This window comes from Anticarsia gemmatalis, chromosome 1 (assembly GCF_050436995.1).
Source record: "Anticarsia gemmatalis isolate Benzon Research Colony breed Stoneville strain chromosome 1, ilAntGemm2 primary, whole genome shotgun sequence".
In the NCBI taxonomy this organism is placed as follows: domain Eukaryota; kingdom Metazoa; phylum Arthropoda; class Insecta; order Lepidoptera; family Erebidae; genus Anticarsia; species Anticarsia gemmatalis.
The window spans coordinates 8,089,027-8,103,497 of NC_134745.1; the positions used below are offsets into that span (position 1 = coordinate 8,089,027).

A 14,471-nucleotide genomic window follows, 5' to 3' on the forward strand; every position below is an offset into this window, starting at 1 on the left:
TTCAGGTATTAGGTTCGCTAGTCTGTTGGCATTCTGAGTCTATTCGTCGCCGGCGCGGACCCTGACATTTCGATAAAGGCAGCCGATGACCTGTTTTCGATGTTTCGTTGTCAAATGTTTTAGAATGAATTCCAATAATGTCGAAATACTCTACGTCGATGCAAATTATTTGATTGCATTTAGTCAAAATTGATTCAGTCAGTGTTTAATTAAAGTTGATTAACGTTGTGCACATGAGTAGTGTTCAGTGAAATAATATTGAGATTATGTCTGGGTTTTAATTCGTGCCAAAATTGTGCGTACCTATTGTTTTTTATGGGTAAAAATTTACAAAATTTAGTTTTGACCGCCAAAACACGTTTGCTATGGGTATGCTACTAGTTACGTATATTTAATAAAGTGAAGTTACATATCTACTCATTTAAAAAGTTTGGTACATATTAATTGCTGTATAAGAGCGATTATAATTAAGGATAAGTAGCGAATACTATGTCCACGTAAAAATGCCGTTAATTAAATTAATATCCACAGTTATTTAAGTATTTGGTTAACAGTGTGTAGTTCTGATTTCGCGTTGAATGTGTCAACAGTAACGCATAAATGGTGTACATTCGATAAAGGTAGTGTAAAATGTCCAGTAATAAATGGTTTAAAATAGTGTTGGTTGAAGCGGGTAATGGCGATGATGGCGGGCGGTGCGTGGAGCCAGGAGGCGGGAGCGCGAACCACCCGCCGCCGTTAATTGTTACTATTACAGAAATTGGTCACTTAAAGCGAATTGCGATAAATCACTACCCGCCGTGTACTCGTGTACCCTCAAAGCGAGCACAAACGACGTTTATTCGATTAGTCGAACGCTTTGTAAATAAGCCTCGCGTTATTTTATTGCAAAACATTTTATTATTCATTATTGTACGCATACCGACCAGTTCTTGTAGCGTGACTGTAACTTACCCCGATTTAACGCGATTGGCTATCACTAACATCTAATATTTAATTATTTTACGCGTTGACGCAATTTCAGTGCCCCAAGACGTTGAAATACTACGCTGATTTTAGATACTGATACATAATGTTTCGTTTTTTGTTTACAGGAAACCGGTGGATACGATCAAGAAGAAAGAACGAAAATCATCGTTTGAAAGAAGTTTTTGGGAAGGTGAGTTTGAACCTACTTATATGTTATATTTATTCAGTACCTCACTTGCTACTGTTCCATTTAAAAAGCGAAAGAACTAAGAACCTCACAGAACTTTTCTAGCCTGGAAATTTGCAAACAATAAGTTGACACGTCACAAACTGTGCGTAATTTCATCACTTTATTAGCGGTTTGGTGGTAGAGTCATTATGTAAACAAGCGAACTCTCAGGTCAGAGAATTAGTAAAGGCAAAAAACAAATAACATTGTGCCTAGAAAAACAAAGTCAGATAGCTGTTGCAAGAGGCGTGAGTCAAATAGGCGATAGGCCAACCTCTCACTACTTATGCAATTTCGCGACCACTGGGTCACAAAAGTCATGTTCACTTTTATCGAAATACCGGATTTAGCTTCAATTGGTTGGTTATGTATACAAGTTGCAGTTCTTTCTACAATGGAATACAATAAGTGAAATTACAAGTTCCTTGTACAGATTCATCCGATGACCTTTCTGTTATTGTAGGCTTATTGTTATATCGGCTTTACAACAAAAGTTAAGCAGACGTTGACCTTGCGGACCTAAGTCCTAAATAACTGAATCTATTGTGAGCTACCTTACATAATAAACAGCAAATCTGTTACAAGTATAAACAAGTATTTAGAATTCTGATAGAGTTGTGTGATAAAGTAGTAAATGCAGCACGCGCTCCACTCAAGCGAATACCAAACAGCGGCGTCGATGGAAGCTGCTCCTGCGCACACTATTGTGATGGCCAATTAATCGGATAATTATAAATAATCATCATTTATTCATCGCAACCGATTTGTTTCTTCTCATGCAATTCATGAGAAGTTGGTGTTTCGTTACTTATTCGACAACACGCATATTTACCCACAATATTATTTAGTATTTTGAAACAATTGAGCAGGTATTTATTTATAACGAGCCTTACTGATTACAAGTTATGATTTTATGTCTTACCTACGGTAAAGGAGAGCAAACTATTATTGATAATGATAATATTAAGCGATAATATAGAAGTCAATATCGTGGTCACATATCATTATGCAGATATCGCATGCCCACGACGATGCCAAAACTTGTTCTATTATATGCTATTAGGAAAACATAATCGTCTCAAAATAATGTTTATGTAAATTTCTCATTCGTATTGGTGTTGTTGAACTCATAGAGAAACTCGTTATTTATCGCATCCTTTGCGTTAAAAGTATTATCATAATAAGTATAGTTATATCAGAATCCTTGTATGTTTGGGCCGTGAAAGTGCACCTTGCGCAGGCGCGGCCATCGTCGCACCTGCCCGCGTTTAACACATGGCGTAATGCAGTTTCGGTGCAAGGCTTGGACTGCATTGCTAGCGTGCCGTCGGTGCCGTACGATACAATATCAACCCGGTAAAACCTTTCAAGTGTTCCACTTACACGATACTTCTTGCATTCTTGACAATATTACATCAACATATACTAGGAAAATTACGTGCAAACATTCTTTTGAAAGGTCAGTGATCAATTGATTTGTATAACAGATGTATGTTTCATAATAAACAGTTGGTTACGCTATAGTTTTATTATTACTTGTCCGATGATAATATAAACATATTTCGATAGGTTTTTTGCAATAAGTAGAGATGGACGAGCTTTTAACAAGAACTCATCGTCAACATAAATGCATAATATGTCAAACTGCATTGAAATGGTTAATGCTTTCGAATACTTATTTTTTTATGTGCTGGCTTTACTTTGGAGACATCATATTAAATAAAATATATGAACATCCATCGATTTATCATTATAGCTGGTTCTCGACCTACGTTCTGTCAGTGATTAAAAGCAAACCGGATTGTGACCTTTGAAGATATTAAGTTCTGAAGTTTACCGTTATCGGATGGCCTAAACAGGATGTTCTTAATTTATAATCACTACAATCGGTGGGCTTATTATTTTTTAATAATCGCAATAAAATGTTGAGGATGTCGTTGTTTAACCACAATTCTGATTGTTAGTCCAAGTTCTGACGCACTACTACAGTTATCTTTACAACACTCACCGGAAATAGTATTTCCTTGACAAATCAAAAATGTCCCCAGTGCGGAAGAGGTGCAGTTTGTATTAGTATCTTCAGTTCATAAACATAATCTACTTATTTTAATCAACGGTTTATTAAAAACGCTTAATAAATCGCATTCCAAATTAGAGGATCGCGTCAGTAGGTGAATGTGTTGATTAGATCTTGCTAAATAAAACCATTTAACGGTTTTTCTACCAATAATTTAGAAAAAGTGTAATGCTAACGCGAGTCCTATAAGATTTTGATTTGTGCAAATAACTTTTTGGTTCACATAGCTTAGGTTTTCTTGGGGATAGAAGTTATTTTTTGCTAAATATCGACATCAATGTGATTTAAGAAAGTTTTCACATGCATTACATGCTGAAGAAAATGACCAGCTAATAATATCGATCTGTAACTATTACTGTTGATAGTCGTAGTCGATATCGATTGCGTGCATTCAAGTATAGCTTTAGAATGCTTGTACATGAAATATGTTCGAAAATATTTAACTGCATGACCACGACTTTCAATCAGGCAAAGAACAATTGTTTTTTTTTTCAAGCCTGAACTCTCTACACATAAAAGTACTTTCAAATGAATTCCCGCGAGGAAAGTAAGGTGGGCTGGAATCCCGCTGCACGATCATTAAAGTGACGACCACGACCTGCCCGTCGGCTTTCATTGTTTAGCCAGCTTTGCATATCGCTTTAACAGAATCATTTTATGATTGAAAGTGATTGTCAATTTGGCGAGCTATTCAATTCTAAATTTGGAAACCAAAAGATGTAATTCATCGATTTTTGTTAGGCAGAGGGGTAGAGCTTTGGTCAATGGTCCAGTTCCAAGGAATTCGGACGAGACGAGAAAAAATTCAAAATTTCGCTGCAATTTCGCTGGTCTCAAAAACATACCGATGTGCTTTAATTTATCCGGTTGCCATTTAAATTGGACGGCCCGGCATTTCCTGCGAACAAAGCAAAAAATAACGTTTTAAATAGCTATACTGATATATGTCTAAATGTGAAGGACATAAAGTCTTTATTTAAAAGGAAAGATTCGAGTTTGTTTGGTGAATCCCAGGGCATGTCCTGGTAAGTTTGACTTCCAGTTAACCACATACCAAGGGCAGAGTATTTTATTCATCGAACTATAAGAACGTTAAATCAGGTATCGCTTTGATGTCCACCTTAACGGTCATGTCCTGTAAGGAACTTAAAAACTTTTTAGCTATGTTACATAAAGCCAGTTTATTATCATTTTATACGAATTTATATTGAATATGACTCAGAAACGAGTGCACATATACAGATGCTCACCATATCGAAGCTATAATAAAATAATTTAGCATTGATAACTCTTAATAAATGCTGCCTGACGACCTTTGCAGATATAAATGTTGCGGTTATTACTATCTTGTTTTGTTCAGATTATGTAAGACATGTCACTGGAGAAAGTTAATTTAGTTTTGAAAGTGAAATCGATTGCACTTTCTTTCACTTATCCATTTCATAGTTTCGCCATTGAATCCATCGGTTATCAGAGAACCTGTAAAGTTACAGAACAGTGCATGTAATGCCTTCTGAAAATTGCTTTGCCATGTATTATTTATGATAGAGTTCAGAGCAGAACGCGTTTTTAATCGTAAATATTTATGAACAATAAAAAGAACAAAACCTGTAGTCAAGTAACGACTCCACAGATCTATTCCTATATTGAGGTAGGTATTACAGGAGAGCTTAATAAAAGGACGGGAATGTAAAAAAATGTGCAAACAACTCTGCAAACACGTCGGAGCGGTTTAAAGGCCGCGTCCGGATTGCGAGGGGCGGCGGCGGCGGAGGGCACAGGCAGCATTCCAGCCTCCCGTGGCCACGGCGACGTCACTCCTATATACCTACAAGGCGCATTCCACGATGCCACTCGTTCTTTCACTGCAAATATGAAAAAGAAAGCAAAAGAAAGCGGGCATAAAGGCATGTTTAAGATGAAAAGCTCTTAGTACGTTTTGTAAATGAGATTTACGACAGGATCTCAGTATATTAACATGCGGACGGAAAAAGATCATGTCGGACAAGGGGCGCCGCGACCCTGACATCTGTGGTGCGCGGGCGCCGTCTGCTCTACGCGAGAGCTCACGGTCGCCGCCCTCCACTGCCTACTGACTAAAAATAGCTCTCGATACCGATCGAAGCTTATTGCTTATCGAGATCAAAGTTAGAACACTAGAATTAGCGCGTCTGCGTCTCGTGGCTGAGGTTTCAGCGAGCGCATGTTGTAAAAGAGTGGTACGTGCGCGTGTGTAGGTCAAAGTGTTAGTGAGGTCGTCGGCGGCGGTTAATAAAGATAGTTTTGTGGATGGTGATGGGTCTGTGTGCCGGGTGACGGGTGTGCGGTGGGCCGCGGGGGAGCGTCGCGTGCGCAGCTCGGTGTCCGTCCCTGGCTCGGAGCAACGCCCCCGTCAAGGGCGGCGACGCTGCAAATTTCTGCAAGTCCAACGCGACTCAGTGCATCGCGCCATGTCGCGGCGGCTCCGCGCTCGCCGCTCGCCGCTCGCACACCGCCGTGGGCGCACGCCGCTGCACGCACCGCCCTATGTAAAATAACTGTTATTTCGGTCGTTAATGGACACGTTCCGCATTCTTAACTCGATCCTCTTTCTTCGGACTTTTTGAGATCCGTAACTCTGTTCCGTTGCCAAATAAGCGGTTAGTGTTTTTGTTTACGGCAAATTATAAGTTTTTTCTTGATAATTTTCTCAGTGCACAATGAAAGTAAGTTTTCAGAATGAACAAGATTCCGAAACTGGTTTGACGAATGAAAGTGTAGTGTTATGAATTGGTTCAAATGACGATCACCTTGGAAGTGGCACTTTGTTTTTTTCACAATGTTGGAGTCGAGGAAACTGCCGAGACGCTCGGTGTCGCTTCATGGTTCGTATGAAGGAATTTCTTGTTTATATTGATTTCAGTAATGTTATATGACTCTACGTAATATATTTACAGCATTTTTGAGTCACGTTACGTTCAGCCTATCTTAAAATATGTATATGTATTATTATGTTCGGTTGAAGTAAATCGCTAAGCTTAGAGACTGGTCGCCTACACGAACATGACTGTATGTATACACTGTAGCTATGTAGTGTTGACCTAGCGGTCACCTTCTTCAGCCCGCTTCCTAGGACTTCAGTATAAAGACAATGGATGTAGCTTAACTACCTTAGTGCACATAGTTAGCAAACAAGTTTGCGAAAAAAACGTATTAGCGAATCGAATAATTGAATTCAAGTTTGAAAAGCACGTACGAGTAGGTGCTTTTGTCTGCAGAATAAATTAACAAAGTGAACCAGAATATTTGCTTTTGCCAAACCTTGATACCTACCTGAAGTGTTCATGGTTTGCTTGTTTGATTCGCTGTATTATTTACATAAATCTGGTATCATACGAATGTTGTGACAAATATAAAGATGTACACACATTAGCTTGATTTTTTTGACTCTCATTTTGGCTTCTGCGTGGTAGAAACTTATCGTGCAAAGCATACTGATTGTATTCTAGTAGAACAACCACATTATCCTCATTCGCTTTCATAATTACAAAATCATGTCTTAAACTAATTTTTGGTCGTATCCATATGGCTTTCTTTTCGCCATGGAAAAGCAAGCAAGTAAAAATGTTCATAATAATTTGACAATAGATGATGACAAAGTTTCAGAATGGTTATCTGAATAGATTATCAACAAAAATAAATAACTATAAATATATATTTTACATTACCATTACATTTATTATGTTCGTTAGGAATTTTTTATACTTTTCGTATAAGAAGATATATCAATAAATAGGTAAGGAGCAACGAATACATTAGATCTCGGAGAAATCTTTTCTCTAACAGAGGAGAAGACATACAAGAAGTTTTATTCTCCGCCTGATATTAGCGCTCCGATTTGAGAATAAATTCCACTAATATAAAGTAATAAAAAACAGGAAGTTGCAAAATTGATTTCCTGTATTGAATCGAAATTTGAATAACAACATTTATGTTTTGTAGTAATATGAATCTAGTTTGCACGTTATAGGTAGGTAATACAATTCAGAAATATTTAATATCTCTATGGGTAAGCACAAAAACAATTGTTAAAATGTTATACACATATTACAGTTAAGTACGTTATTTAATTGTATTACTATCGTTGGTACAATGTGTGTATGTAGTATTTTTATGTACGTAATATGAATCGTGCTACAGTTTTAAATGTTCACCCGCTGATCACGACGTAAAGTTTACGCAACTGTATAAATTAATTCAATGTCTTTGTTCCAATTTATTGACGACATGAAATTAATAATATTGTAGTACCTACCGTTGAGGTTGTCCATTCTAAGCCTGAATTTTTCAGTAACAGTTGTTTAAATATATTGAAGCGTGCCGTCGCTGTAAAATAAGTATACATAAAGTGTACTAGGAACAAGATAGATTGGAAATACGTCAGTCGTGCCGCGTATTTCTTTACGTTTGCACATTTTATCTATTGCACAGATGTAGTTTTTTAATTTATAAATGTCACGGTGATCTAGTTAATAAGCGGTCCGTTCGAGAATGTTAAAAAAATATATTTGAAAAGAGTCTTCTGTATGCAATACTAGTTTCGTTAGCTGCTGCAATGTACACTCAAAATGTAATAGTGTTGGATACAAAATCGTACAGCATTGTTAAAATTCGTCACTCTCGTTGTTTACATCGTATCGAAGAGGAAAAAGAAGGTATATTTTTTACAAATTTAGTAAATTGGTAAAAGCTTTATAAGCGTTGAGTCAACTAAGTATAATTCACCGAATTATACTTGAATGATTGTTTATAGATACTTTATATTATTAAGCGTTTGAGGTTTCTTTTCATTCAAAAAAGTGTTTAGTTTCACGGTAAATTCAGCCGACGAAATGATTCTAAAAGTCACCCCACATTAGCGCAGTTACGTTATCATTTATAGTTTCCATGTAAGATGTTAACACTTATGTTTGCGCATTACACCAGCTAGTTGTGACTAAGTTCAGTGTCACTTATGATGGAATACGATGACGCATCATATTTGCTAATACTGTGTTGGTCAATTGTAATAGAACACTATCCGTGAATCATAGCGCACACTGATTTTCTTAATTTTATCAGCCGATCGCTGTCATTTGTATACTTGTCCGACTTAAGTACGAACGTTTTATAATTCTATAGTGTCATAAATGTTTCCAATTTAAATGTTATTGCCATGTATTCGGTATAAGTTGAAATATTTACGATAACACTGGCAGCGAGAGTTGACCTGGTTTTAAATATTTAGTGTGTCCACCTGAATATAAAGATGCTGACTCTACCCATAGGTATTTATCATTGTCATTGGTAATAAACAATAGAGCATTTTAATGACAGTTACATTTTAAAATGCCTTTCACATTTTAATAACACCGTCTTAGCATAAATAACATGGCTACTTAAGATATCTTTTTATTTTCATACGATCAGCTGTTCTTATAGACTTCGCTCAGACGAGATTGCGTGCTGTTAATAGCACAGGGAACCTGCAGAGGCTACAAGAAGCCCTGTTATTTTGGGACTGTATGCGTAATTAAGTGATTTTGTATCATTGTTTGTTTTTTAAATTATAAATCGTTTCGTTTACAGATCGTGTCAACAAAAGCGATGCTGAAGACAAAAGTCTATCTAATGACGAAACGCCTCTGCCATCGTGCCCCCGACAGCCTCCGGACGGAGTAGAGACACCCTGTGACGCTGTTGAGAAGGCACCGGAGCCCGCGTCTCGACTGCCCCCGAGGTTGCCCGCCGGGTGGCCTGGCGCAAGGCCGCGATTCTCTTATACCTCGAGAACACAAGATGCTCGAAGTGAGGCCAGTGTCAAAGATAAAATTGCCATGTTTTCAAATGACCGAGCAACATCTTCAGATCGACTGGATAAGTGTGGCACTTTGCCAAATAGAAACTCTTCAACTGTTAGGAAGAGTACGGCCCCTTATGCAAACAGTTACTCCGACGTATCTTCCTTGGATAGACGTCTGACAAAATCTCAAGACAACCTTGATGAACTACCTCGAACATTCAAGAGACACACTGAGAGACCGGAAGTTTTAGGAGGTGTTGAACGAGCGTCAACCACTTCGAATTATAGTTCAGCTAAGAGCAGTAACGCCTCCCTTTATACGGACAGTAAACCTTTGTTTTATGGAAGCACAACGACGTTACCTTCTACCCCTGACCCGGCGTTTGCTAAGAATATATATCACGTGCGAAGCGTTAGTGACGACAATGGAAACAAAAATATATCCACACATAAGTCAAACCTGGAGTATTTGATTGAACAAAGGAAAAAGTCCATGTCTAAATTAAGGGGCTTAGTGATACCGGAAGTTCAGACACCAATCGTGGATTTACCTGAAATTAAAGTGCAAGACCCAATTTCTAAGTCATTCTTATTGAAATCAAATCAAAGTGGTACGAATACTAAAGCCAACAAGACAAATCATGCAAAACCATTAAATTTAAATGACGCGAAATGGAATGCTGACCTGCTTCCGAATAACTTGCCGAAATACTCGCCAGCCTTCAAACGCAAATCACTTCAAGTTTATACTCCCTCATCTCTTTCTAAAGAATCCACACCGGAACCTAACTACAACGAAAGAATTGACTTGCTAAATAAAATGAACTACAAGTCTAGTGGAGTGAAAGCACATAATACTTTGAATAATGGGTTAATCAGTCGATTATCAACTAACAACATTGGAACAACTAAACCGTTAACAAATGAAGTTACAAACTCATCGAGGAAAGAACACAAGGATATTTTAAATTATATACGGGACTACAAAAATATGGATATTAAAATATGTACTGCAACGGATGTGGTAGACAGTGATAACGATTCTGCAATGAGTTCCACACAATCCAGTTACCGTTCATCAGCTTCTTCTCCGATGCATAATATTGAGAATATAGAATCCGATAGTTCACGCTTATCGCCCCGCGGTTCCCACTATGCAACATATTCAATATTTAAATCCGAGGTTCCGAACAAGGCAAATGTTACAGAGAAGAATCCTGAGGAATATATAAAACGAAACGTCTGTCGCTCAGTGTCATCTGATACAAATGTGTCTCTCAGTTCATCGGCAGGCTCGGCAGCTACTTCTGGATCGCAAGCGAGTTGCAGTTCTCTTGAAAGTTCTGTCGCTGACTCCGACAAGAGAAAAGTTTCAAAGTCGTATAATATAGATACGATAAATAGGCGTAATATTTTGGCGTCGGCAAAATGCCGGAGCGGAAGAGACGCTAAACTAAAATCGCCTGTTGTTGAAACTAAATTCTCACACGAGTCGTGCGACAGGTCCCCGAGTCCAGTACACAAAACGTCTGAACGCCTTTCTACGCTCACGCCATCGGTGAGTGTTGTGTCGAATAAAGGCGAAAACAGACGGCGCAATAAGGTAATTGCCGAAACTGACTCAGATAGTGACAGTGATGCAAACCTGTGGCAGCGGAAAAATGATTTTAAAAACACGCGACTCAAGCGAAATTCCAGTTCAGCTACTAAAAACAAACAAAACGATATTTCTTTAGAAAGTCCCAAAATGGAAGACGGGCCCAAAATTATTTCCGAAAAAATTATAAAAGAGATTAATAAAGCTGGGCTCGACAACTACAATAACAACAACAGGACAGCGAACTTGTCGCAGAAAAATGACATTGCTGTTAAGAAAACAGATATTATTTTATCTAATAAGCTTGAGAAAATCAATAAACCTGATGTAAACGAATATCACAAAACAATCGATATTGTGGATGGTAGTGGTGCTAATAAACAAACAAGAGAAAAACCATTAGTGATTAACAAAAAGATTGAGAACGAGAAACCGAATGAAAAACTGAACAACAGCCCTGCTGAGGAAGTTAAAGTATCAACTCAAAGTATTAGATTGATGCGAGGAGCTGGTACAGGAGTTGGAGTTATTTTGGCCGGTGGAATCGACTGTGAAGCGAAAGATGTAACGGTGAGTACGATTTCAAAACAATAAAGTCTTAAGTTCAACAAACTTTGAAGAAGGCAATCATATGCTTAAATTCAAAACAAAGGAATATGTAAAGTAATTTGCAAATCTAAGGGCAGTAAAAGCATGTGCATACCATAGTCGTCCGTAATGTGATCAATAGTTGCATACGTTGTAATACGCTTGATCTACACTTAAACAATATATATTTATTTGTATTCTTTGCAGGTTCATAGAGTTTTAGCAGACAGTGTAGCGGCTAAAGCAGGACTGAAACGTGGAGCAAAAGTCCGAAGTATTAACGGTTGCGCTATGGCAGGGTTGACTCATGCGCAATCTGTCACTATCCTTAAGGTAAATATAAATATTTATACAACTTAATCTACTAATAAGCTTAAGTTGTGAAAATAAAACAACCTTGCGTTGTTAGCGCAGTCTTTTGTTATGACTAGCTCATGTGCTAAGCTTTAGATAGTGAACTTCTCCATTAATATAGAACCAGAATTTAGCCTCATAGTACACAGTAAAAATAATAGTATAAATAGTATTACAATACTACCAAGACGTTTTGTTTTATATATTATAGATCTCTCATGACAAATATTTTCATTTTCAGGAGCAACGTTCTGAAGTTATAATCGAAATAGAGATCGAAAATCGACAAAATGCAAATGGTGCTGGATGCGGCTCTGACAAAGGTAAATAACAATTTAACATACTTACATCGCATACATTCCCCCTTTACTGTCCCATTGCTAGCCAGGGGTTTGCTTCCGAATTGAGAGAGAGTTAGGCCTTGAATCTATCACACTGGCTAAGTGCGTGATGGGAACTTTGCATGCACTCCAGTCTTTTGAGTTGCAAGGTTTCTACACGATGTTTTCCTTCGCCGTTGGAACAAGTCATTTCTAATACGAAAAGTCATTGGTGTGCTGTGTGTCACTAACGTGGGACGCGCATGCTTTGGCCACTCAGCTGCTTTGCGATAATAATTACAATTTTAAAACGTATATTAAAATAGTTATTGTATACTTACAGCGGAGTCGAAGGTCCGACACGAGGCGGGAGATGTAAAAAATATGAAAGACGACAACAAAGCTTCGGGCTCTGTGGTGACAGTGTTACTGGAGAAAGCCGGCGGTGGTGCCGGACTCGGCTTCGGTTTGGACGGAGGCCGAGACTCACCGCGCGGTGATCGTCCTCTTACCATTAAGAAACTATTTGCAGGTACGTTTAGAACCTAGTTATTCATTTACTAAATCTATGGGAGAACTCGATACAGCCTTTCTAGCTGATTTTTATTTTTAGTTAAACGCTTTTCCTTAAACGTTTTATCAATATCTAGAACATAGGTAGATAGTAATTATTTATATGATTTGTCAAGCGAGAACCAGGATTATTTTACCAGCATTTAACTCATTAAACCTCAATACGAGAAGCAAATAACGTAAATCTTTGACTATTGATTTCAGGAGGAGCGGCAGCACAAAGCGGTCGTGTTCTAGTCGGTGCGGAACTTCTGTCAGCTGGAGGGCAGTCGATGGAAGGTTTCACGCGCACACAAGCCTGGGCGGCTCTCAAGGCTTTGCCTGCTGGCCCGGTTACCCTTGTACTTAGGAATCCTAAAGGCAATATCGAAATGTGATTACGAACGAAAAATTATAAAAAACTGCACCTACACATGAATAAGTGACATACATTTTTTTAAAACCTCCACTTTCTTGAACAATTTATCTTGGTGATGTATCTTAAAGCTCAGTTAGCATTTCGCTTAAGAGAATCATTTATTTGCGAGTGTTCGTTGAAGGGCGAAGTAAAACGGCGCTAACTGACACCATTCAATTTAGGAAAGTGCGCTGAAAGTGTAGGGTTTCTGAACTGTTATTCGTTCTTCTTTTATTTACAATTTGCCTCATTCATTAGTCACTGTTTCTATAAGGTTGTAAATAGGTAATTTATGTTCTGTCTGTAACGGATCGTCGTAAGGATAGGATTATTAAGACTGTGTCTCATTGTTTGTTAAAATCGTTTATTTATTGATTAATTCGGTTTAATTAACTAGTCTGGACTGTAAAAATGTCGACGGAAATTTAATATTCTACTTTTTGTATGTTTGTATGCGCTAAAATGAATATCAAAATTGTTTAGTGCCATTTTATGTTTGACGAGTTATTTTGCGCACACATGATGTACATAATTTGACATACTTAATGTATTCTAAGCTTATGAAGCGTCATAAACAAAGCTTGGCTTTCAAAGTAAGTACGTAAAGTATAATAAGTATACGCGTGTTTTCAGAGAAACCCTTTTTATGCAATAATTTCAGCTTTTTATAGTACCTACATTTAGAAACTATAGTCAACTATGCGACATTACTTTATTTTGAGTATCAAAATGAAATAACAAATACTTTTTAAAAATCTTTTTACGAGTTTATAATACAGACCATTAACTTGCCATGATAATAATTTGCCAATAGCGGTACCTATCATACCATTGCTTAGTTTTAAAACATCGAACTATTTATGTAAGGAAGTGTAAATATTTTGTTATTTATTAATAACTGTTTTATACTATTGGATTATTAGAGTACGCAGCCACTTGAAACGACGAATTTTCTCGAATGTAACATAAGTTCTGAACAAAGATATGATTAATTATTTTGGGTACAAAGACTATGTCACAGAAACATGTGACGATGTAGACATGTCACTACATTTTTGGATCTCTTTTCTATTGATATTAAAAATATTTTATAAGAGTTCAGAAAGTTATGTATTTATAATGTTAAGAAGAAAATCAATAACGAGTGGTTGCTCGTCTTGACATTAACATCTGAATATGTTACTCTTTATCGAATATACGGTATATTCTTTATTTACATTAGGTGGTATATGTTATCTTAGTTACTATTAATCTTTCATGTTACTATATTATATTATATAATCACAGTAATTAATATTGTTGTTTTCTTTATAGCTTATAAACCCCACGCAATTCCATAGCAGTCGATTAAGTTCATAACATAAAATGGCAAGTACCACCACAGTGCAAAAGCTCTGGTATCCGACTAACAATCACTGCATGAAAAAGGCAAATTTTTCATGCATCCCTTGTAGGAACAACCAACTTTGGCACTTATTTATCTACCTCATTAAGGAAAAAAAGACGTGGCTCTGTGAAAATAATCAAATTATCTCCAATATTCTGT

The 14,471-nt window shown here is 37.3% G+C and overlaps 1 protein-coding gene across 1 annotated transcript in view; it reads left to right on the plus strand.

Moving 5' to 3' along the window:
- bbg (PDZ domain-containing protein big bang) overlaps positions 1-14,219 on the plus strand; it is a 33,831-nt gene extending 19,612 nt beyond the window's left edge. Inside the window, exons 3-8 of the mRNA XM_076116766.1 lie at positions 1,095-1,159; positions 8,883-11,263; positions 11,489-11,614; positions 11,877-11,958; positions 12,299-12,487; positions 12,733-14,219. Of these exons, the coding sequence (XP_075972881.1) occupies positions 1,095-1,159; positions 8,883-11,263; positions 11,489-11,614; positions 11,877-11,958; positions 12,299-12,487; positions 12,733-12,905 (3,016 nt within the window). The 3' untranslated portion in view covers positions 12,906-14,219. The remainder of the gene's footprint in view (positions 1-1,094; positions 1,160-8,882; positions 11,264-11,488; positions 11,615-11,876; positions 11,959-12,298; positions 12,488-12,732) is intronic.
- The last annotated feature ends 252 nt before the right edge of the window (positions 14,220-14,471 follow it).